Genomic DNA, 25,900 nt, shown 5'->3' with positions numbered 1-25,900 from the left:
TGCACATGGGGATTTGACCTCTATCTCCACTCCAAAGTTGTGGGTGTCCTATTGCTTCAAAAATAAATGAATAGGGGAGATGTGAGGAGCCGCCCTCGCTATCGCTATTGCCGTTAGAAGATGGCGCTGACATCTGCTGTCAGTTGGAGTTAACCGTTTAAGCTGTGCCTCTCCCGTGGCGTCATCTGGGGTGATGTGCAAACCACCAATCCCTGCTCTACACGTCTCACTCGGAGCTCCTAGGCTTATATAAGGGGCTGGGTTTCTTAGCTTGGGGTCTCCCTCTAAGAAGCTGATCATCTATCTCTCAAGATGCATTAAAGCTTTACTGCAGAAGGATCCGAGTGTTCTGTGTCGTTCTTGCTGGCGAGACGGTAGCGCGGGACACCTCTCTCTGATTTTAAGGCATATATGGGTGGTTGTAGGTCTTCATCGTAAGATTTGCCTGAATATGTGACATCAGAATGTGATATATTGAGGCTTCCTTGTGTTGTTTCTTGCTGTTTACATCTGCCTCTCCCAGAGGAGGAGAATCTGGAATCGACTTTGAAAGATTCAGAATGTGTCATACCATCCTTTGTGCTAGGTGTATGTGTGTACGAACACTCTGCAGGTTTGGATTGTGTTGCACGGCCTTGAGTGGAATTCAAGGGTAGAAAACTACCCTGGCAAGAGCCAAATGCTTCCACAGACAACTCTGTAGTTGAGGGTTCATCCAGAACACCTCTCTCAGTTGTGGACTGTGTTTGTGGGTTTTGACAGTAGAGATGCAAGTTACCTGAGCCTGAGCTGGGATTAGTCGTATGTCTAGAGACCCAGATTTACCTAGAACAATGTCAACGTTGCATTCAAATTCTGTATTGGACCCTGGGCCAGTCTCAGATGTTAAAGCCGAGGTGGAAGTTTGTGGGACACAGGATTTCTGGCCTGAGCAATTGTCCTCAGGCTGTGTTCTACGGAGGTTTCCTTGTGCTTTGTCTGCCTGTTTCATGCCTCTTTTCATAGAAGAGGAGGTCATGGGGCCCTCTTTGGTAGAGGCCGAAGGTCTCAGCTCTTCCACCTGAGAGGGCATATGTGTGACCTCACAATCTGCAGGTCTCGAGAGTGTTTTTGGCACTTGATTAAATGCCAAAGTCTTTAAAGTGTCAGGGAAGGAGCAAATTTGGGGCAGAGCCCCCTTCGCTGGGGGCACATCATCACCCAGGAATCCTCCCTCAACTGTGGATGCTGCAATGTCTCCTCTAGCTACAGTGTAATTAACCTTGGGGTCTTCTGAGAATGAAGGATTTTCTGTAGACTCAGGTGTCCCCATTATAGTATCAGTGTCCCATTCATCAGAAATGGTTGGTGATTGCCTTCTCCTTGCTTCTGAGATGGTAATGGGAGTTTGAATGTCACATTTTAGCCAATCTAGTCTATTTTGACCTTGTTTTGATCTATTGAATTTTCCTTGTGTTGTAATTTCTTGTTTCAATCTCCCTGTCTTAGAATAAATAACCCTGTTCCTCATTTTGTATGAGTGGGAATGAGTGATACCCTCTTGCTGGTAGGAAGTATGTGTGTATTTCCATTCTGCAGGAATGTATAGTCTTACTGTTTTTTGATTGAAATGAAAGGGCCCAATAAATGTAGCATTGGAACAAAATTGTGTTCCAGCCACATCTTTAAAGGATGTGTCAGCCAGATCACTCTCCTTCATTGTGGATTGTGTTAAGGCCTCTCCAGTAGTGTTTGATGCAACCTGGGACTCTTCAGAAAATGAAGGAATGTTTTTAGGAACAGGTGCTGCCATAATACTGTCTCTGTTGCATTCATCAGAAGTGTTTGTTGTTAGGACATGGTCAGTTCTTAAGAGATGGTGGGGATTTATTGGGTCAGATTTTAGCAACTCCTGGCCATTGAGATTTGATTCTGTTCTAGTGTTGCTTCTTTTTGGTATGGTTTCCTGTTTCAGTCTACTTCTCCTAGTGAAGGAATATCTTGACATCATGTTGTAAGAGGGAGTTTGTGGTATCTGTTCCTCCATGGGGGACATATCTTTGTATGTCCATTCTTTAGGAATGGATAGTTTTACTCTCCCCTGACTGAAATGCAAGGGCTCAAAACTCCCAGGGCCAGAGCAAAATTTGTCCACATTCCTCTCTGACAGTGATGAATTAGCCAAACCTCCTCCCTCACATGTGGGTGGTGCTGCAGCCCCTACCAGATAGCATGAAGTATCCTGTGTCCCTTCTGTGAGTGATGTAATATCTAGAACTCCCTCACATTTGGGTGGTGCTACAGCCCCTTCCAGATAGCATGAAGTATCCTGTGTACCTTCTGTGAATGATTTAATATCTAGAACTCCCTCACATGTGGGTGGTGCTATAGCCCCTCCCAGATAGCATGAAGTATCCTGTGTCCCTTCTGTGAATGATTTAATATCTACAAATGAGTTATTCCCAGGAGTAATATCAATGTCCCATTCATCAGATGTATTATGTGCAAGGCCTTGTGCATTCAATAAAGTTAGTCTAGGAACTTGCGCCCATTTGTCAGCGCCAGTATCTGCTTGTGTATTCATGCAGAAAGGTGGATCCTCTTTATCAAATGCCAAACTTTTTAACCTTTGAACTGATGTAAAATTACTGGTCAGTCCATTCTGAATGTATTTTGAATTTCGGATATTGCTAATTGCAGAAGGCAATTGCTTAGAATCATTTTGTTCTAGATTCGTAGATTTTGGACATGACTGGTCTGTGTGAGATTGCCTATGTTTTCTTCCAAGACTAATGGAATGTTTATGGTATCCTTCACTACAGGAAAAAGGAATTAAGCCCTGTTCCGTGGAGGGGACACATCTGTGTTTATCTTCCAGATATTTGGAAGATCTCTGCTTCCCATGGACAAATGTTGAGGTGACCCTACCCCCTGGAACAGATTTTGAACATTTCAAAACCTGATCAGTAAATGGGGCAGTTTTCATGGACTTTTGATTTGATGGGGAGTTTACCAGTTCATGTTGATCAGAGGAAGATGGTCCAGCTGTTACTTCATAGTTTTCTGTCACCTTTGCTTTGTCATCTCTTTGTCCAGGTCCTGAAGACCTTGCAGCTACTCCACTGCAGAGTGGACAACAATCCACATTCTCTTCCAACAGAAGTGACATATCCAAGGATCTTGTCGCCTTCACAGGTCTGGGTTGAAAATATGAACTAGGTCTTTTTCTGATGACAGGATGAAAAGCAGATAGACTGGGATCGCTGCTCAGTGTGTTTCTCATGATCTCTGGGACCTTCAAAAAGAGTAGTCTCTTTTCTTTCTTGTCCTGACTCAGATCTTTTGTGGCGCCCGAAGTGTCTGGATTGTCGGTAAATAGTTCAGGGCCTGCAAAACAGTGCTGACTGCCTGTATGTCCAGAGTCAGGTAACCAGACCCACCTGCATTTCTGGCCTGCCTCCTGGTCCACATGGGAGTCTCTGAACCTCATTGTGGGCACAGACTTTGGCAGCTGTATTTGATGTGACAAATCCTTCTGGGCAATACTGGTTGGCAAATATTCCAGGCTTTTGGTTGAGGTGTAAACCTCATCATTTGCACCTTGGTTGCTGAGAGAACACGATGTGTGCTCAAATGCCCACAGCCAAGCTGATGCCCGTAGGCCTCTCTCCACTGATCTAAGCAGGTAATTTCTAATACAGTTGAGCAGAGAAAACTGTCTTAAGTCATTTACCTTAGGCAAAGATCCTTGAAGGACGTTTCCCATGTCAACTGGCAAGAAAAAATTGGGTAAGTGATTGTAATTATAGGAGTCTTTACTTCCCAATACCTGTGCACACTTCTGGTAGGCCAAGCGAAGAACTGGAGTGACAATTGGCCTCTAGTAGTGGTCAAATTTCCGGAGAGAGGCTCCGGATCAGTGTTCTCTGCAGGCAAGGAAAGTTCACCGGTGGAGCCTGAACTCCAATGGCAACTGGATATAGGAAGAAGTTAAGCGATTGTGTTTGTAAAAGGCTTTTCTTCCCAAGACCGTTCACTTGTCGGCAGCCCAAGCGAATAACTGGAATGGCAGTTGGCTTCAGGAAGTGACCAGGATTCCAAAGTTATGCTCGCGGTTAGTGTTCTCTGCTGGCATTCCATAGGTGTGCTCGCGATCAGTGTCCTCTGCTGGCATTCGAGAGTTGCACTCCCGATCAGTGTTATCTTCTGACATTGGCAGTTCGTCAGCATAGAGGAGAGGCAGCATAGTAATCCAAGCTCTGGGAAGGAAGAAAAATACTTTGGACTCTCTGCATTAGGGTGAAGCACAGTAACTACTTTAGTCACCATTGATAGAGTCCATGACAAGTTTCTTAGGTAAAGAATGAAATGTGAGAACAAAAATATCTGCATGTCATTAATCCCAACAGATAACAGGATGAGGCAGTTGAATCTCTGAGTGGGGGCAGACCGACCTGGAAATAGAGTGCTAGATAAGTCAAGAATGCACAGAAAATCTCTGCTGAAAAGCTGTTAGTGATAATAATAAGTATTATAATAACTACAACAACAATAATATTAATGGTAATAATAATAATAATGTCAGGGATGCTTGAGATACTGCACTCTCCCATGCCTGATATAAATGGTTGGCACCTGATGCACAGAGGTTATCTCTGTGTGCAGTTAGTCTTAATGTGTCCAGGTCAAGTAAGTGATATTATAGAAACAAGCCTTTCTATGTCTATTCCGCTATGGCATTAATTATATTCACAATATCTATTTGAAAACAGTTTTAGATAATGAATAACTATAGCAGGACAAAATCTTCACTTTTGAGAGAGTGCAGCTTGTGTTATGCTAGAGAAGAGGAACCACAGAAAAATGTGGTTGTATGTAGTAACCAATTTAAAACATTTTAAAACAAGGATCAAAAGCTGAAATGCAGTGATACAAAGCAACTTTTAGGAGTATCAAGTTGACTAAAAAGACACCATGCTTTTCACAAAAGACAACCAATTCCCAAGAAAAATTCAAGAACTGCTAAATGTTTTCAGTTTTTGCATTTCCTTGAAATGTGCGTTTCTTTACATTCACATTTGCTTCACCGAATATTTTCTCCAGGATAAGGCAGTCTAACTGAATTTGTTGAGTGGCTGGAAAGATGACACAAATTATTGAGCATTGGCTCCTCCTCCTGCAAAATTGGGATGAATGTCTTGTACGAATCCTATTTCTGCCTCTTGTCCCATTTGTAAAGATACAATTCCCCAGTTTGGGCACAGTTGCAGGATAATAGGCATCTGCAGATGGTTCTTAGAAAGCACATGGATCTGCCTATTTTCAGCCAGGATTTTAATATTAGTAAGAACTGCAATAATTACTACCAATTAAGTGATGATTTCATGTCAGAAGATGGGAAAAGGTTCCTTGGGAAAGCAGTTAACTGAAAGAAAAGGAAGCAAATTCCTGGAAAATGCCAGTAGTTCGAAAGCATATGTTTGGATTAGTGTTGATTTTCTTCTTCCTCAAGGTGAATAGAAGTGTCACTGAAATATTTTATTGCACAAATAATTGGATTCATTTTCAGTACATGATGACTAATATTGGTAATTTAGTAAGCAAAATATTTTATATCACTAAGTCTACCATTAAATTTTATATGATTGAAACTTAAGTGCAGGATAATATGAGAAACCAGATGATTGAATTTGTGGAATTTTGAGATAGAAAGATCTAGGTTCACTTTGTGAAATGTTTCAATAGTCCATAAATGAAGTGATGAATCCATACTACTTTAGAGATGTACCACATTCTCAGCTTGAATAATTTCTTGAAAATTTCAACTTTGGAAATGTATTCATGTGATTATTTTGGGGCCTACAAATTCCTCATCAGTTTTTCTCTTTTGTGAGCTCTCTTGATAATCAATAAAACATGAAATCATGGATATTCATTAAAAAAGATATGGCTCTTATAAAAAATTAATATTGCGTGTGTTTGTGTGTGTGTGTGTGCTTGTATTGACTTCATTGTCAACACACTGATTTCATCAGGCAAGGGGAGAGAGGCCTCGGATGTTAGCATTGCTGTAGTGTAGCAATGAATTATGATCACTAGTTAAAGGCCATGTTGATTCACATGACAACATCTCTCAATAAAGACCAACAGTAATCAAGCTAATAAATGAAGTTCCTATGATTGTTATTTTAAACTTTATTACATTTTGGTTATATGTTCGATTAAGGATGTCAGATATATCTGGTTAATCTAAAATTAAGTTTATACCTAAGCATGTCCTTCATATATTCCCTCCTCCTATACTTTCAGTTGGGATACAGACTTCTACATCAAGGTACAACTACAGCAGTGCTGATGATTGAACACAGGAATTCTTGTATACTAGTCGATTTGTCAGTCAGCTGACTTGATTCTTGTAACTCAACTTATTAACCCTTCACAAACAACATAAAAGACCTAGTCTACAGCAACTATTTACTCTCTCTTGAGATAATATTTCATATATAAATTTTTTCCACTTTAACTTGGAGACATTGTATTCTCCCTTGCACCAACAGAATCTGCACTGAACTTCTGTTCTGGAAAATGTAGGTCCCTGTATATAGAATGAAAAAACTTTGAATAATAGTTGACTATGGATGATAAGTGTGTAGTTAGGCAGTGAGGTAGGAATAAAGAATCTTGAAGAAAGAGATTTCTGTGCTACCTGGTCCCAATGCCTTTGACACAACAAACACACATATCTTATATTAATTATTAAATTCTTGGCTGGTATGTTGATATTCTTATTTACTAGCTCTGATTTAATTATTAACACACTTCTATTAATCCATGTATTGGAACGAGGCTATGGCTTCTCCGTTATCTGGCATGTTACACATTCCATAGAATGCCATCCCTTCTCATCCTCTCTCTCTTTCTTCTTCTTCACAGCTTTCTCCTGGACTGGAAGCACAGTCTACATTTATGATTGCCTACATGATCCTCAGTGTTTTGTTTATCAACAAATAAGAGAAACATATACAAAAGAACATGTGACACCAATCCTCTAATCTGTCTAAAATAGGTTTTTTCCTTTTCTTCCATTTTTTATTTTAATTTTAAATAGCTTGTTTTACATGTCAATCCCAGTTCCCTCTCCCTCCCCTCCTCCCGCACTCCCCTTCCCCCCCACCCTCCCACCCGATTGCTAAATCCTTCCACATAGGGGATATCTAGAGTCTGTCATTTTACTCTGGATAGGGTCCAGGCACTCCCCTAAGAGTCCAGGCTGAGAGAGCATCCCTCTTTGTGCTATAGGCACACGAAGACTGTTTGTATTCCAGGGATAGACACTGATCCACAGCTCAGGGCCCCATAGGTTGCCCAGGCCTTCTCGCTGACACTCACATTTGGGGGGTCCAGATCAGTCCCATGCTGGCCTCCCCACTGTCGGTCTGGGGTCCAAGAGCTCTCCCCTGTTCAGATCAGCTGCCTCTGCTGGTTTTGCCAGCCCAATCTTTGCCAATTTGCTCATCACTCCTCTCTCTCTGTCACTGGGTTCCTTGGGTTCAGTTCAGTGATTAATTGTGTGTTTGCCTCTGCTTCCATCAGTCACAGGATGAAGGCTCCCGGATGATTATGGACATCAAGTTCATTATCAGGGATGGGCATTCGAGGTGGTCTCTCCACTATTGCTTAGCTTGCCAATTGGTGTTATTCCTTTAGATCACTCGAGGTCACTCTGGTGCCTGATCTGTATTCTATCCTATGATTCCCTCTTCCCCCTATTCTACCCCCACCCCCTCAACTTCCTGTTCCCCCATGACCAATTCTCTTCCTCTTCACCCCCTCTCTTCTTCCCAGGTCCCGCTCCCCCCACCCCTCGCCGTGTTCCCCATCCATTCAGAGGATCTTGTCTCAGTCCTCTTCTCTTGGGTACTATGCATATATGCATATCTTTTAGGTTCTTTCCTGTTTCCCAGACACTCTATCAGTGGAAGTGCAGACTGGCACTATCCTGATCCATGTCTAAAATCCATATATTGATCATATTGTTGTATTTTCTCTAATTATTAATCATAGAGTATTTATCTCTAAATATTTATCATACAATGTGGGTTTATCTCTAAATATTAATAACAAAGTGTGTGTATCTCTAAATATTAATCATATAGTGTGTGTTTATCTCTAAATATTAATCATAGAGTGTTTATCTCTACTATTACCCATGGAGTGTGTGTACATTCCTTAATATTAATCATAGAGTGTGTGTTTCTCTTCTACATATTCATCATAGAGTATGTGTTTATATGTAATATTTATCATATAGTGCTTATCAGTGAAAATAATCATAGAGTGTGTGTTTATCTGGAAATAGTAATCATAGAGTGAGTGTTTATCACTAGATGTTTATCACAGAGTGTGTTTATCTTAATATTAATCATAGATTGTGTGTTTATCTCTAATTAATAATAGAGTGTGTTTATCTCTAAATATTAATCATAGAGTGTGTGTTTTTCTAAATATTAATCATAGAGTGTGTGTTTATCTCTAAATATTAATCATAGAGTGTGTGTTTATCTCTAAATATTAATCGTAGAGTGTTTATCAATAAATATTAATTACAGAGTGTGTGTTTATCTCTAAATATTAATCACAGAGTGTGTGTTTAACTCTAAATATTAATCATAGAGTGTGTGCTTATCTCTAAATATTAATCATAAATTGTGTGTTTATCTCTAAATACTAATAATAGAGTGTGTGTTTACCTCTAAATATTAATCATAGAGTGTTTATCAATAAAAATAATGTCAGAGTGGGTTTTTTACTCTCTAAATCATAATGATAGAGTGTGTGTTTATCTCTAAATATTAATCATAGAGTTTGTGTTTATCTGTAAATATTGATCATAGATTAGTATTTATCTCTAAATATTGATCATACAGTTGTATTTATCTCTAAATATTAATCATAGTGTGTATGTTTATCTCTAAATATTAATCATAGTGTGTGTGTTTATCTCTACATATTAATCATATGTGTGTGTTTTTCTCCTGAATATTAATCATAGAGTGTGTGTTTTTCTCTAAATATTAATCATAGAGTGTGTTTTTATCTGTAAATATTAATCAAATATGTGTGTGTTTCTCCTGAATATTAATCATAGAGTGAGTGTTTCTCTAAATATTAACCATAGATGTGTGTTTATCTTTAAATATTAATCATAGAGTATATTTATCTCTAAATATTAGTCACAGAGTGTGTGTTTAACTCTAAATATTAATCATAGAGTGTATTTATCTCTAAATATTAATCTTAGAGTGTGTTTATCTCTAAGTGTTAATCATAGATCATGTGTTTATCTCTAAATATCAATCGTAGATTTTATTTATCTCTGAATAATAATCATTGAGTGTGTGATTATCTCTAAATATTAATCACAGAGTGTGTTCTTATCTTCTAAATATTAATCATAGAGTGTCTGCTGATCTCTAAATATTAATCATAGAATGTGTGTTTATCTATAAATATTAATCACAGCCTGTGTCTTTATCTCCAAATATTAATCACATAGTGTGTATATCTCTAAATATTAATTTTTGAGTGTGTGATTATCTCTAAGTATTACCCACAGAGTGTGTGTTTATCTCTAAACATTAATAATATGGTGTATTTATCTCTAAATATTAATCACAGAGTGTGTGTTTAACTCTAAATATTAATAATAGAGTGTATTTATCTCTAAATATTAATCTTAGAGTATGTGTTTATCTGTAAGTATTAATCATAGATCTCTAAATATTAATCATAGAGTGTGTTTATCTCTAAATATCAATCCTATATTTTATTTATCTCTGAATAATAATCATTGAGTGTGTGATTATCTCTAAATATTAATCACAGAGTTTGTGTTTATCCCTAAATATTAATCACAGAGTGTGTGATTAACTGTAAATATTAATCATAGATTTTATTTATCTCTAAATATTAATCATATAGTTTGCGTTTGTCTTCTAAATATTAATCACAGAGTGTGTGTCTATCTGTAAATATTAATTATAGAGAGTGTGGGTTTATCTCTAAATATTAATCATAGAGTGTGTGTTTTCCTCTAAATATTAATCATAGAGAGTGTGTTTATCTTTAAATATTAATCATAGAGCGTGTGTTTTCCTCAAAATATTAATCATAGAGTGTGTGTTTATCTCAATATATTAATCACAGAGTGTATATCTCTAAATATTAATCATAGTATGTGTTTATCTCTAAATATTAATCATAGACTGTGTGTTTTCCTCTAAATATTAATAATAGATTATGTTTTATTTCTCTGCTCCTTGTATTGCTTATATATTTCTAATATCTGTTTTATTTCCAATTCCTATTTTATTTCTAATTCCTTGTTTATTTTCAATTACTGTTTTATTTCTATTTCCTCATTTATTTCTAATTCCTGATTTACTTCCAATTCCTGATTTAGTTCCAATTTGTAATTTATTTACAATTTCTCAATAATTCTAATTCCTGATATTTCTGATTTATTTTCAGTTCCTGATTCATTTGTAATTCGTGATTTATTTCCTGTTTTATTTCTGATTCCTGATTTTTTCTAGTTCCTGATTTATATATAATTACTAATTTGTTTCTAATTCGTGATTTATTTCCAATTTGATTTATTTCTTTTTGCTTTGTCTCTAAGCTTCTCTGGGAAATAAACCAGGCATTAAAATGTTGCTAAAAACTGTAAACAATAATGCATACGTGATATATAACAAACACAGAACACAGAACATGAAACACAGGTGCACACACACACTGCTGATACATCCCTAGAGCAGCAGGCTGGGCTGTGGTCCAGCAGGATTCTGGGAAACGTAGTCCAGCGGGAATTCTGGGAAATGTAGTCCCTGAGGAGTCTGTGAAATGTGATTCAGGAGGATTTTAGGAAACATAGTCCTCTAGGAATTCTGGGAAATGTAGTCCTGAGGCAATTTCGGGAAATGTAGTCCAAGATTATTCTATGAAACGTAGTCCAGGAGGATTCTGGGAAATAAGGTCCAGGTGGATTTTGAAATAGGTAGTTCAGTAGGATTCTGGGAAATGTAGCGTATGAGGAATTGTGGGAAATGTAGTGAAGAAGAATTTTGTGGAATGTGGTCTCGTAGGATTCTGGGAAACGTAGTGCACGAGCGATTCTGGGAAATGTAGTCTAGAAGGATTCTGGCGAATGTGGTCCCGGAGGATTCTGGGATATGTAGTCGTGGGGGCATATGGGAAACCTGGTCTGAAAGGAATTCTGGGAAATGTAATCATAGAGTGTATTTATCTCTAAATATTAATCATAGTGTGTGTGTTTATCTCTAAATATTAATTATAGAGTGTGTGTTTATCTCTAAATATTTATCATAGAGTGTGTGTTTATCTCCAAATATTAATCACATAGTGTGTGTATCTCTAAATATTAATCATAGTGTGTTTATGTCTAAATATTTATCATAGATTGTGTGTTTATCTAAATATTAATCATAGAGTGTATTTATCTCTAAATATTAATCATAGAGTGTGTGTTTATCCCTAAATATTAATCAGTGTGTTTAACTGTAAATATTAATCATAGAGTGGATTTAGCTCTTAATACTAATCATATTGTTTGTGTTTATCTTCTAAATATTAATCACAGAGTGTGTGTTTATGTCTAAATATTAATCACAGAGTGTGTGTTTACCTGTAAATATTCATCACAGAGTGTATTTATCTCTAAATATTAATTGTAGAGTGTGTGTTTATCTCTAAATATTAATCATAGAGTTTATTTATCTCTAAATATTAATCATAGAGTGTGTATTTATCTCTAAATATTAATCATATAGTTTGTTTATCTTCTAAATATTAATCATAGGGTGTGTGTTTATCTCCAAATATTAATAATAGATTGTGTGTTTATCTCTAAATATTAATCATAGATTGTGTGTTTATCTGTAAATATTAATCATAAAGAGTGTGTTTATCTCTAAATATTAATCATAGTGTGTGTTTATCTCAAAATAATAATTAAAGATTAAGTGTTTATCTCTAAATATTAATCATGGAATGAGTGATTATCTCTAAATATTAATCAATGAGTGTGGGTTCATCTATAAATATTAATGACAGAGTGTGTGTTTTTCTCTAAATATTAATCACTGAGTGTGTGTCTATCTCTAAATATTAATCATAGACTTTATGTTTATCTCAGAATATTAATAATAGTGTATGTGTTTATCCCTAAATATTAATCACATAGAGTGTTTATCTCTAAATATTGATCACAGAGTGTGTGTTTATCTCTAAATTTTAATCATAGAGTGTGTGTCTATCTCTAATATTAATCATTGAGTGTTTGATTATCTCTAAATATTAATCACAGAGTGTGTGTTTATCTCTAAATGTTAATCATAGAGTTTGTGTCTATGTCTAATATTAATCAGAGTGTGTATTTATCTCTCATATTAATCATAGAGTGTGTGTTTACCTTTAAATATTGATAATAGAGTTGTGTTTATCTCTAAATATTTATCATAGAGTTTTATCTCTAAATATGAATCATAGAGTGTGTTTTCTTCTCTAAATATTAATAATAGTGTGTTTGGTTACCTCTAATATTAATCACAGAGTGTTTGTTTATTTCTAATTATTAATCATAGAGTTCTTATCTCAAATTTTAATCATAGATTATGGGTTTATCTCTACATATTAATCATAGAGTGTGTGTTTATCTCAACATATTAATCATAGAGTGTTTATCTTGAAATATTAATCATAGATTGTTTATCTCTAAGTATTAATCATACATCGTGTGTTTATCTGTAAATATTAATCATAGTGTGTGTGTTTATCTCTAAATATTAAACACAGCGTGTTTTATCTCTAAATATTTATAACAGAGTGTGTGTTTATCACTAAATATTAATTATAGAGTGTATTTATCTCTAAATATTAATCATAGTGTGTGTGTTTATCTCTAATATTAATCACTGTGTGTGTATTTATCTCTAAATATTAATCACAGAGTGTGTTTTTATCTCTACATATTAATCATAGAGAGTGGGTTTATCTCTACATATTAATCATAGAGTGTGGGGTTATCTCTAAATATTGATCATTTTGTTGTATTTATCTCTAAATATTAATCATAGAATGTTTATCTCTAAATATTTATCATAGAGTGAGAGTTTATCCTCTACATATTAATCATACATTCAGTTTATCTGGAAATATTAATCATAGAGTGTGTGTTTATCTCTACATATTTATCATAGAGTTGTATTTATCCTTTATATTAATCATAGAGTGTTTATCTGGAATAATAATCGTGGAGTGTGAGTTTATCTCTAAATATTAATCATAGTGTGTGTGTTTATTTGTAAATATTAATCACAGAGTGTGTGTTTATCACTAAATATTATTCATAGAGTGTGTATTTAAATCTAACATGACCCGAGTGTGTGTACATTCCTAAATATATATAATAGAGTGTGTGTATATTCCTAAATATTAATCATAGAGTGTGTGTTTATCTTCTACATATTAATCATAGAGTATGTGTTTATCTGTAAATATTAATTATAGAGTGTGTGTTTATCTCTAATTATTAATCATAGTGTTGGATTCATCTCTAAATATTAATCATAGGTGTGTTTATCTCTAATATTAGTCATAGAGTTTATGTGTATCTCTAAATATTATTCAGAAAGTGAGTGTATATCTTCTACATATTAATCATAGAGGTTGTGTTTATATGTAATATTAATCACAGAGTGTGGTTTTATCTCTAAATATTAACCACAGAGTGTGGGTTTATCTCTAAATATTAATCATAGAGTGTGTGTTCATCTCTAAATATTAATCATAGAGTGTGTGTTTATCTCTAAATATTAATCATAGATCTGTGTTTATCTCTACATATTAATCATAGAGTGTGTGTTTATCTCTACATATTGATCATAGAGTTGTATTTATCTCTAAATATTAATCATAGATGTGTGTTTATCTCTAAATATTAATCATAGAGTGTGTGTTTATCTCTAAATATTAATCATAGAGTGTGTGTTTATCTCTAAATATTAATCACAGAGTGTGTGTTTATCTCTAAATATTAATCATAGAGTGTGTTTATCTCTAAATATTAATCACAGAGTGTGTGTTTATCTCTAAATATTAATCATAGATTGTGTGTTTATCTCTAAATATTAATCATAGAGTGTGTGTTTATCTCTAAATATTAATCATAGAGTGTGTGTTTATCTCTAAATATTAATCAATAGTGTGTTTATCTGTAAATATTAAGCATAGAGTGTGTGTTTATCTCTACATATTAATCATAGAGTTGTGTTTATCTTCTAAGTATTAATCATAGAGTGTGTGTTTATCCTTACTATTATTCATAGAGTGATTATCTAAATTTTAATCATAGTGTGTTTGTTTATCTCTAAATATTAATCATAGAGTGTGTGTTTATCTCTAAATATTAATCATAGTGTGTGTGTTTATCTTCTAAATATTAATCATAGAGTGTGTGTTTATCTCTAAATATTAATCATAGAGTTGTGTTTATCTCTAAATATTAATCATAGTGTTGTATTTATCTCTAAATATTAATCATAGAGTGTGTGTTTATCTCTAAATATTAATCATAGAGTGTGTGTTTATCTCTAAATATTAATCATAGAGTGTGTGTTTATCTCTAAATATTAATCATAGAGTGTGTGTTTATCAGTAAATATTAATCATAGAGTGTGGGTTTATCTCTAAATATTAATCATAGGGTGTGAGTTTATCTCTAAATATTAATCATAGGGTGTGTGTTTATCTCTAAAAATTAATAATAGTTTGTGTTTATCTCAAAATATTAATCATAGAGTAGTGTTTATCTCGAAATATTAATCACAGAGTATGTGTTTTCTCTAAATATTAATCATAGAGTGTGTGTTTATCTCTAAATATTAATCATAGAGTGTATTTACCTGAAATATTAATCATAGAGTTGTGTTTATCTCTAAATATTATTCATAGAGTGTTTATCTGTAAATATTAATAACAGAGTGTGTTTTTATCTCTAAATATTAATCACATAGTGTGTGTATCTCTAAATATTAATCATAGAGTGTGTGTTTATCTCTAAATATTAATCATAGATGTGTATTTATCTCTAAATATTAATCATAGAGTGTGTGTTTATCTCTAAATATTAATCATAGAGTGTGTTTATCTCTAAATATTAATCATAGAGTGTGTGTTTATCTCTAAATATTAATCATAGAGTGTGTGTTTATCTCTAAATATTAATCATAGAGTGTGTGTTTATCTCTAAATATTAATCATAGAGTGTGTGTTTATCTCTAAATATTAATCATAGATGTGTGTTTATCTCTAAATATTAATCATAGAGTGTGTGTTTATCTCTAAATATTAATCATAGAGTGTGTGTTTATCTCTAAATATTAATCATAGAGTGTGTGTTTATCTCTAAATATTAATCATAGAGTGTGTGTTTATCTCTAAATATTAATCATAGAGTGTGTGTTTATCTCTAAATATTAATCATAGAGTGTGTGTTTATCTCTAAATATTAATCATAGAGTGTGTGTTTATCTCTAAATATTAATCATAGAGTGTGTATTTAATTTAATCTAATGAGTATTTAATCTTAATCAGAGTGTGTGTTTATCTCTAAATATTAATCATAGAGTGTGTTTATCTCTAAATATTAATCATAGATGTGTGTTTATCTCTAAATATTAATCATAGAGTGTGTGATTATCTCTAAATATTAATCATAGTGTGTGTGTTTATCTCTAAATATTAATCATAGATGTGTGTTTATCTCTAAATATTAATCATAGAGTGTGTGTTTATCTCTAAATATTAATCATAGAGTGTGTGTTTATCTCTAAATATTAATCATAGAGTGTGTATTATCTCTAAATATTAATCATAGAGTGTGTGTTTATCTCTAAATATTAATCATAGAGTGTGTGTTTATCTCTAAATATTAATCATAGATGTGTGTTTATCTCTAAATATTAATCATAGATGTGTGTTTATCTCTAAATATTAATCATAGAGTGTGTGTTTATCTCTAAATATTAATCATAGAGTGTGTGTTTATCTCTAAATATTAATCATAGAGTGTGTTTATCTCTAAATATTAATCATAGAGTGTGTGTTTATCTCTAAATATTAATCATAGAGTATGTGTTTATCTCTAAATATTAATCATAGAGTGTGTGTTTATCTCTAAATATTAATCATAGAGTGTGTGTTTATCTCTAAATATTAATCATAGAGTGTGTGTTTATCTCTAAATATTAATCATAGAGTGTGTGTTTATCTCTAAATATTAATCATAGAGTGTGTGTTTATCTCTAAATATTAATCATAGAGTGTGTGTTTATCTCTAAATATTAATCATAGAGTGTGTGTTTATCTCTAAATATTAATCATAGATGTGTGTTTATCTCTAAATATTAATCATAGAGTGTGTGTTTATCTCTAAATATTAATCATAGAGTGTGTGTTTATCTCTAAATATTAATCATAGAGTGTGTGTTTATCTCTAAATATTAATCATAGAGTGTGTGTTTATCTCTAAATATTAATCATAGAGTGTGTGTTTATCTCTAAATATTAATCATAGAGTGTGTGTTTATCTCTAAATATTAATCATAGATGTGTGTTTATCTCTAAATATTAATCATAGAGTGTGTGTTTATCTCTAAATATTAATCATAGAGTGTGTGTTTATCTCTAAATATTAATCATAGAGTGTGTGTTTATCTCTAAATATTAATCATAGAGTGTGTGTTTATCTCTAAATATTAATCATAGAGTGTGTGTTTATCTCTAAATATTAATCATAGAGTTGTGTTTATCTCTAAATATTAATCATAGAGTGTGTGTTTATCTCTAAATATTAATCATAGAGTGTGTGTTTATCTCTAAATATTAATCATAGAGTGTGTGTTTATCTCTAAATATTAATCATAGAGTGTGTGTTTATCTCTAAATATTAATCATAGAGTGTGTTTATCTCTAAATATTAATCATAGAGTGTGTGTTTATCTCTAAATATTAATCATAGAGTGTGTGTTTATCTCTAAATATTAATCATAGAGTGTGTGTTTATCTCTAAATATTAATCATAGAGTGTGTGTTTATCTCTAAATATTAATCATAGAGTGTGTGTTTATCTCTAAATATTAATCATAGAGTGTGTGTTTATCTCTAAATATTAATCATAGAGTGTGTGTTTATCTCTAAATATTAATCATAGATGTGTGTTTATCTCTAAATATTAATCATAGAGTGTGTGTTTATCTCTAAATATTAATCATAGAGTGTGTGTTTATCTCTAAATATTAATCATAGAGTGTGTGTTTATCTCTAAATATTAATCATAGAGTGTGTGTTTATCTCTAAATATTAATCATAGATGTGTGTTTATCTCTAAATATTAATCATAGAGTGTGTGTTTATCTCTAAATATTAATCATAGATGTGTGTTTATCTCTAAATATTAATCATAGAGTGTGTTTATCTCTAAATATTAATCATAGAGTATGTGTTTATCTCTAAATATTAATCATAGAGTGTGTGTTTATCTCTAAATATTAATCATAGAGTGTGTGTTTATCTCTAAATATTAATCATAGAGTGTGTGTTTATCTCTAAATATTAATCATAGAGTGTGTGTTTATCTCTAAATATTAATCATAGAGTGTGTGTTTATCTCTAAATATTAATCATAGAGTGTGTGTTTATCTCTAAATATTAATCATAGAGTGTGTGTTTATCTCTAAATATTAATCATAGAGTGTGTGTTTATCTCTAAATATTAATCATAGAGTGTGTGTTTATCTCTAAATATTAATCATAGAGTGTGTGTTTATCTCTAAATATTAATCATAGAGTGTGTGTTTATCTCTAAATATTAATCATAGAGTGTGTGTTTATCTCTAAATATTAATCATAGAGTGTGTTTATCTCTAAATATTAATCATAGAGTGTGTGTTTATCTCTAAATATTAATCATAGAGTGTGTGTTTATCTCTAAATATTAATCATAGAGTGTGTGTTTATCTCTAAATATTAATCATAGAGTGTGTGTTTATCTCTAAATATTAATCATAGAGTGTGTTTATCTCTAAATATTAATCATAGAGTGTGTGTTTATCTCTAAATATTAATCATAGAGTGTGTGTTTATCTCTAAATATTAATCATAGATGTGTGTTTATCTCTAAATATTAATCATAGATGTGTGTTTATCTCTAAATATTAATCATAGAGTGTGTGTTTATCTCTAAATATTAATCATAGAGTGTGTTTATCTCTAAATATTAATCATAGAGTGTGTGTTTATCTCTAAATATTAATCATAGAGTGTGTGTTTATCTCTAAATATTAATCATAGAGTGTGTGTTTATCTCTAAATATTAATCATAGAGTGTGTGTTTATCTCTAAATATTAATCATAGAGTGTGTTTATCTCTAAATATTAATCATAGAGTGTGTGTTTATCTCTAAATATTAATCATAGAGTGTGTGTTTATCTCTAAATATTAATCATAGAGTGTGTTTATCTCTAAATATTAATCATAGAGTGTGTGTTTATCTCTAAATATTAATCATAGAGTGTGTATTTATCTCTAAATATTAATCATAGAGTGTGTGTTTATCTCTAAATATTAATCATAGAGTGTGTATTTATCTCTAAATATTAATCATAGAGTGTGTGTTTATCTCTAAATATTAATCATAGAGTGTGTGTTTATCTCTAAATATTAATCATAGAGTGTGTGTTTATCTCTAAATATTAATCATAGAGTGTGTGTTTATCTCTAAATATTAATCATAGAGTGTGTGTTTATCTCTAAATATTAATCATAGAGTGTGTGTTTATCTCTAAATATTAATCATAGAGTGTGTGTTTATCTCTAAATATTAATCATAGAGTGTGTGTTTATCTCTAAATATTAATCATAGAGTGTGTTTATCTCTAAATATTAATCATAGAGTGTGTGTTTATCTCTAAATATTAATCATAGAGTGTGTGTTTATCTCTAAATATTAATCATAGAGTGTGTGTTTATCTCTAAATATTAATCATAGAGTGTGTGTTTATCTCTAAATATTAATCATAGAGTGTGTGTTTATCTCTAAATATTAATCATAGAGTGTGTGTTTATCTCTAAATATTAATCATAGAGTGTGTGTTTATCTCTAAATATTAATCATAGAGTGTGTGTTTATCTCTAAATATTAATCATAGAGTGTGTGTTTATCTCTAAATATTAATCATAGAGTGTGTTTATCTCTAAATATTAATCATAGAGTGTGTGTTTATCTCTAAATATTAATCATAGAGTGTGTGTTTATCTCTAAATATTAATCATAGAGTGTGTGTTTATCTCTAAATATTAATCATAGAGTGTGTGTTTATCTCTAAATATTAATCATAGAGTGTGTGTTTATCTCTAAATATTAATCATAGAGTGTGTGTTTATCTCTAAATATTAATCATAGAGTGTGTGTTTATCTCTAAATATTAATCATAGTGTGTGTATCTCTAAATATTTTTTTTTTTTTTTATTAATATTTTTTATTTTCCATTTTAAATTTAGATAAGAAACAAGGTTGCTTCACAAGTCAGTACGAGGTCCCTCTCCCTTTCCCTCCCCTCCTCCCGTGCCCTCCCCCCATCCCCCCCCGTTATCCCCTCATTCCCCCAGGGAGGGTGAGGCCCTCCATGGGGGTGTCCATAGTCTGTCATTTCATATAGGGCAGGGCCTAGACCCTTCCCCAAGAGTTCAGGGTGAGAGTGCACCTCACATTGTTCTATGGGAGTCCAGAGACCGTGTGTATACTTGGGATGGGTACTGATCTGCTGTCCAAGGCTCAATAGATTACCTAGGCCTCCTCACTGACACCCAGATTCAGGGGGTCTTGATCAGTCCCATGCTGGATTCCCAGGCTGATGCCTGGGATTCAAGAGTTAACCTTTGTCTGGTCAGCTGTTTCTGGGGGTTCAACCAGCCCAGTCTTAATCCCTTTGATCATCAGTCCTCCCTCTCTGATACTGGCTTTCTTGAGTTCAGCTCAGTACTTAACCAGCCAGTAAATGAAGTTTCTGTTTCCCAGACTCTCTGGCAATAGGATTGTAGGCTGGCACTCCCCAGATCTATGTCTAAAATCCATATATGAGAGAGTACATGCCATGTTTCTCTTTTTGTGACTGGGTTACCTCACTCAGGATGGTTTCTTCTAGTGTCATCCATTTGCCTGCGAATCTCATGATTCCATTATTTTTTTCTGCTGAATAGTACTCCATTGTGTAGATGTACCACATTTTCTCTATCCATTCTTCGGGTGAGGGACATCTAGGTTGCTTCCAAGTTCTGGCTATTACAAATAAAGCTGCTATGAACATAGTGGAACAGACATCTTTGTTATATGAATGGGCATCTTTTGGATATATGCCTAAGAGTGCAGTTGCTGGGTCTTGTGGTAGGTTTATTCCCATTTTTCTGAGGAATCTCCATACTGCTTTCCAAAGTGGCTGAACCAGTTGGCACTCCCACCAGCAATGGAGGAGTGTCCCCCTTTCACCACATCCTCTCCAGCATAAATTGTCATTGGTGTTTTTGATTTTAGCCATTCTGACAGGAGTGAGATGGTATCTCAGAGTTGCTTTGATTTGCATTTCCCGGATGGCTAAGGATGTTGAGCACTTTCTCAAGTGCCTCTCAGCCATTTTAGACTCCTCTATTGAAAACTCTCTATTTAGTTCTGCAGCCCACTTCTTAATTGGGTCCTTTGCTGTTTTGGAGACTTGCTTCTTGAGTTCTTTGTAAATTTTGGAGATCAACCCTCTGTCAGATGTGGGATTAGTGAATATTTTTTCCCATTCTGTGGGCTGCCTTTTTGTCTTGCTGACTGTGTCCTTTGCCTTACAGAAGCTTCTCAGTTTCAGTAGGTCCCATTTATTAATTGTTGAGCTCACTGTCTGTGCTACTGGTGTTATGTTCAGGAAGCTGTCTCCTGTACCAATTCTTTCAAGGGTACCACCCACTTTCTCTTCTAAGAGGTTCAGTGTGGCTGGATTTATGTTGAGGTCTTTGATCCATTTGGACTTAAGTTTTGTGCATGGCGATAAACATGGATCAATCCGCATTTTTCTACATGCCAGTCTCCAATTATGCCAGCACCATTTGTTGAAGATGCTTTCTTTATTCCATTGTATATTTTTAGCTTCTTTGTCGAAGATCAGATGTTCGTACGTGTGTGGGTTAATACCCGGATTTTCAATTCGATTCCATTGGTCTGCCTGTCTATTTTTGTGCCAATACCAAGCTGTTTTCAGGACTATAGCTCTATAATAGAGCTTGAGGTCAGGGATATTGATGCCTCCGGACGTTGCCTTGTTGAACAGGGTTGTTTTGGCTATCCTGGGTCTTTTGTTTTTCCATACAAAATTGATTATTGTTCTTTCAAGGTCTGTGAAGAACTGTGCTGGGATTTTAATGGGGATAGCATTGAATCTGTAGATTGCTTTTGGCAGGATTGCCATTTTTACTACATTGATCCTACCTATCCATGAGCATGGGAGATCTTTCCATTTTCTGAGGGCTTCTTTAATTTCTTTCTTTAAAGATTCAAAGTTCTTACGATACAGGTCTTTCACTTGTTTGGTTAGCGTTACCCCAAGGTATTTTATGTTGTTTGTGGCAATTGTAAAGGGTGATGTTTCTCTGATTTCTCTTTCAGCCCTTTTATCATCTGTATATAGTAGGGCTACTGACTTTCTTGAGTTGATCTTGTAACCTGCCACTTTGCTGAAGGTGTTAATCAGCTGTAAGAGTTCCCTGGTAGAGTTCTTTGGGTCACTGATATAAACTATCATATCGTCTGCAAACAGTGAAAGTTTGACTTCTTCCTTCCCAATTTGTATCCCCTTGATCCCCCTTTGTTGTCGTATGGCTATAGCTAGAACTTCAAGTACCATGTTGAAAAGGTATGGAGAGAGTGGACAGCCTTGTTTTGTTCCTGATTTTAGAGGAATTGCGTTGAGTTTCTGTCCATTTAGTTTGATGTTGGCTGTTGGTTTACTGTATATGGCTTTTATTATGTTTAAGTATGTCCCTGTTATCCCAGATCTCTCCAAGACCTTTATCATGAAGGGATGTTGGATTTTGTCAAAGGCTTTTTCAGCATCTAGTGAGATGATCATGTGATTTTTGTTTTTCAGCTTGTTTATATGGTGGATTACGTTGATGGATTTTCGTATGTTGAACCATCCCTGCATCCCTGGGATGAAACCTACTTGATCGTGGTGAATGATTGTTTTGATGTGTTCTTGGATCCGATTTGCCAGTATTTTATTGAGTATTTTTGCATCAATGTTCATGAGGGATATTGGTCTGAAGTTCTCTTTCTTGGTTGTATCTTTGTGTGGCTTGGGGATCAAGGTTATTGAAGCCTCATAGAAAGAGTTTGGCAAAGACCCTTCTGCTTCTATTGTGTGGAACACTTTGAGAAGAATTGGTATAAGCTGTTCTTTGAATTTGTGGTAGAATTCTGCACTGAGGCCATCTGGACCTGGACTTTTTTTGGTTGGGAGACTTTTGATGACAGCTTCTATTTCCATAGGGGTTATAGGTCTATTTAAATTGCTTATCTGTTCTTGATTTAGTTTTGGCAAATGATAGCTGTCCAGGAAGTCATCCATTTCCTTTAAATTTTCGAATTTTGTGGAGTACAGGTTTTCAAAGTATGACCTAATGATTCTCTGGATTTCCTCAGAGTCTGTTGTTATGTCCCCCTTTTCATTTCTGATTTTGTTAATTTGCGTGTTCACTCTCTGCTGTTTGGTAAGTTTGGACAAAGGTTTGTCTATCTTGTTGATTTTCTCAAAGAACCAACTCTTCGTTGCATTGATTCTTTGTATTGTTTTCCTGGTTTCTACTTTGTTGATTTCAGCCCTCAATTTGATTATTTCTTGGCGTCTACTCCTCCTGGGGGAGTTTGCTTCTTTGTGTTCTAGAGCTTTTAGCTGTGATGTTAATTCTCTGGTATAACTGTTTTCCTGTTTCTTCATGTGAGCACTTAGTGCTATGAACTTCCCCGTAGCACTGCTTTCAAAGTGTCCCATAGGTTTGGGTATGTTGTGTCTTCATTCTCATTGAGTTCGAGGAAGTCTTTAATTTCTTTTTTTATTTCCTCTTTGACCCAGGGATGGTGCAGTTGAGCATTATTCAATTTCCATGAGTTTGTAGGTTTTCTGCACTTTGTGTTGTTGTTGAATTCTAATTTTAAGGCATGGTGGTCTGATAAGATGCATGGAGTTATTCCAATTTTTTTGTAGCTGCTGAGGTTTGATATGTTGCCAAGTATGTGGTCGATTTTTGAGAAGGTTCCATGTGGTGGTGAGAAGAAGGTATATTCTTTTTTATGTGGATGAAATGTTCTATAGATATCTGTTAATCCCAGTTGGGTCATTACTTCTATTAGACCCTTTGCTTCTTTGTTGAGTTCCTGTCTGGTATTCTTGTCTAGTGGTGAGAGTGGTGTGTTGAAATCTCCCACTATAACTGTGTGGGGCTTTAGATGAGATTTAAGTTCTAATAATGTTTCTTTAACGAATGTGGATGCCTTTGTATTGGGGGCATAGATGTTCAGGATAGACACTTCCTCTTGGTGGGTTTCACCTGTGATGAGTATGTAATGACCTCCTTCATCTCTTTTGATTGATTTTATTTTAAAGTCTAGTTTGTTAGATATTAGGATTGCTACCCCTGCTTGTTTCTTGGGTCCATTTGATTGAAAAATTTTTTCCCAACCTTTAACTCTCAAGTAATGTCTGTCTTTGAGGGTGAGGTGTGTTTCTTGTATGCAGCAGAAGGAAGGGTTCTGTCTTCGAATCCATTCTGCTAGTCTGTGTCTTTTTATGGGTGAGTTAAGGCCATTAATATTGAGGGATATTAATGACCATTGATTGCTCATCCTTCTTCGATTTGCGATGGTTGTTGTTGGTGGAATTATGGGTGGAATTTCGCCCCTTTGTTCTTTTGGCTGTTGGTAGAGAGGGATTCTCTAATGCTTATGTTTTTCTGGTTGTAGTTAGCTTCCTTGGGTTGGAGTTTTCCTTCCAAAATTTTCTGTAGGGCTGGGTTAGTGGACACATATTGGTTGAATCTAGTTTTGTCATGGAATATCTTGTTTTCTCCGTCTATAGTGATTGAGAGCTTTGCCGGGTATAGTAGTCTGGGCTGGCATCCATGGTCTCTTAGTGTAGGTAGAATATCTATCCAGGACCTTCTGGCTTTCAGAGTTTCCATGGAGAAATCAGGTGTAATTCTGATAGGTCTGCCTTTATATGTTACTTGACCTTTTTCCTTAGCTGCTCTTAATATTCTTTCTTTATTCTGTATGTTTGGGGTCTTGATTATTATGTGGCGAGGGGATTTTTTTTTGTGGTCCACTCTATTTGGTGTTCTGTAGGCTTCTTGTACCTTCATTGGCATGTCTTTCTTAAGGTTGGGAAAGTTTTCTTCTATGATTTTGTTGAATATGCCTTCTGCCCCTTTGAGGTGGATTTCTTCTCCTTCTTCTATACCTATTATTCTTAGGTTTGGTCTTTTCATGGTGTCCCATAATTCCTGGATGTTTTGTGTTAAGGTTTGTTTATCTCTAAACATTAATCACAGAGTATGTGTTTATCTCTAATTATTAATCATAGTGTGTGTTTATCTCTAAATATTAATCATAGAGTGTGTGTTTATCTCTAAATATTAATCATAGAGTGTGTGTTTATCTCTAAATATTAATCATAGAGTGTGTGTTTATCTCTAAATATTAATCATAGAGTGTGTTTATCTCTAAATATTAATCATAGTAGTGTGTGTTTATCTCTAAATATTAATCATAGAGTGTGTGTTTATCTCTAAATATTAATCATAGAGTGTGTGTTTATCTCTAAATATTAATCATAGAGTGTGTGTTTATCTCTAAATATTAATCATAGAGTGTGTGTTTATCTCTAAATATTAATCATAGAGTGTGTGTTTATCTCTAAATATTAATCATAGAGTGTGTGTTTATCTCTAAATATTAATCATAGAGTGTGTGTTTATCTCTAAATATTAATCATAGATGTGTGTTTATCTCTAAATATTAATCATAGAGTGTGTGTTTATCTCTAAATATTAATCATAGAGTGTGTATTTATCTCTAAATATTAATCATAGAGTGTGTGTTTATCTCTAAATATTAATCATAGAGTGTGTGTTTATCTCTAAATATTAATCATAGAGTGTGTGTTTATCTCTAAATATTAATCATAGAGTGTGTGTTTATCTCTAAATATTAATCATAGAGTGTGTGTTTATCTCTAAATATTAATCATAGAGTGTGTGTTTATCTCTAAATATTAATCATAGAGTGTGTATTTATCTCTAAATATTAATCATAGAGTGTGTGTTTATCTCTAAATATTAATCATAGAGTGTGTGTTTATCTCTAAATATTAATCATAGAGTGTGTGTTATCTCTAAATATTAATCATAGAGTGTGTGTTTATCTCTAAATATTAATCATAGAGTGTGTGTTTATCTCTAAATATTAATCATAGAGTGTGTGTTTATCTCTAAATATTAATCATAGAGTGTGTTTATCTCTAAATATTAATCATAGAGTGTGTGTTTATCTCTAAATATTAATCATAGAGTGTGTGTTTATCTCTAAATATTAATCATAGAGTGTGTGTTTATCTCTAAATATTAATCATAGAGTGTGTGTTTATCTCTAAATATTAATCATAGAGTGTGTGTTTATCTCTAAATATTAATCATAGAGTGTGTGTTTATCTCTAAATATTAATCATAGAGTGTGTTTATCTCTAAATA

The 25,900-nt window shown here is 33.6% G+C and overlaps 1 protein-coding gene across 1 annotated transcript; it reads right to left on the bottom strand.

Moving 5' to 3' along the window:
* Positions 1 to 393: 393 nt before the first annotated feature.
* LOC121136426 lies at positions 394 to 7,407 on the bottom strand. The gene is made up of 2 exons (XM_040736825.1): positions 7,369 to 7,407; positions 394 to 4,238 (listed from the first exon to the last, which is right to left on the bottom strand). The coding sequence occupies exon 2, from the start codon at positions 3,743 to 3,745 to the stop codon at positions 647 to 649; it is 3,099 nt and encodes a 1,032-aa protein (XP_040592759.1). The 5' UTR covers positions 3,746 to 4,238; positions 7,369 to 7,407; the 3' UTR covers positions 394 to 646.
* Positions 7,408 to 25,900: the final 18,493 nt, after the last annotated feature.

This window comes from Mesocricetus auratus, unplaced genomic scaffold (genome assembly GCF_017639785.1).
Source record: "Mesocricetus auratus isolate SY011 unplaced genomic scaffold, BCM_Maur_2.0 Super-Scaffold_100111, whole genome shotgun sequence".
Classification (NCBI taxonomy): Eukaryota; Metazoa; Chordata; class Mammalia; order Rodentia; family Cricetidae; genus Mesocricetus; species Mesocricetus auratus.
The sequence above is the reverse complement of the archived record's forward strand: the minus strand, read 5'-3'. Positions and strand labels throughout refer to the sequence as shown.

Excerpts from the sequence above, each read along its gene's own strand:
- LOC121136426 (XM_040736825.1), bottom strand. The coding sequence starts at position 3,745 with ATGGGAAACGTCCTTCAAGGATCTTTGCCTAAGGTAAATGACTTAAGA.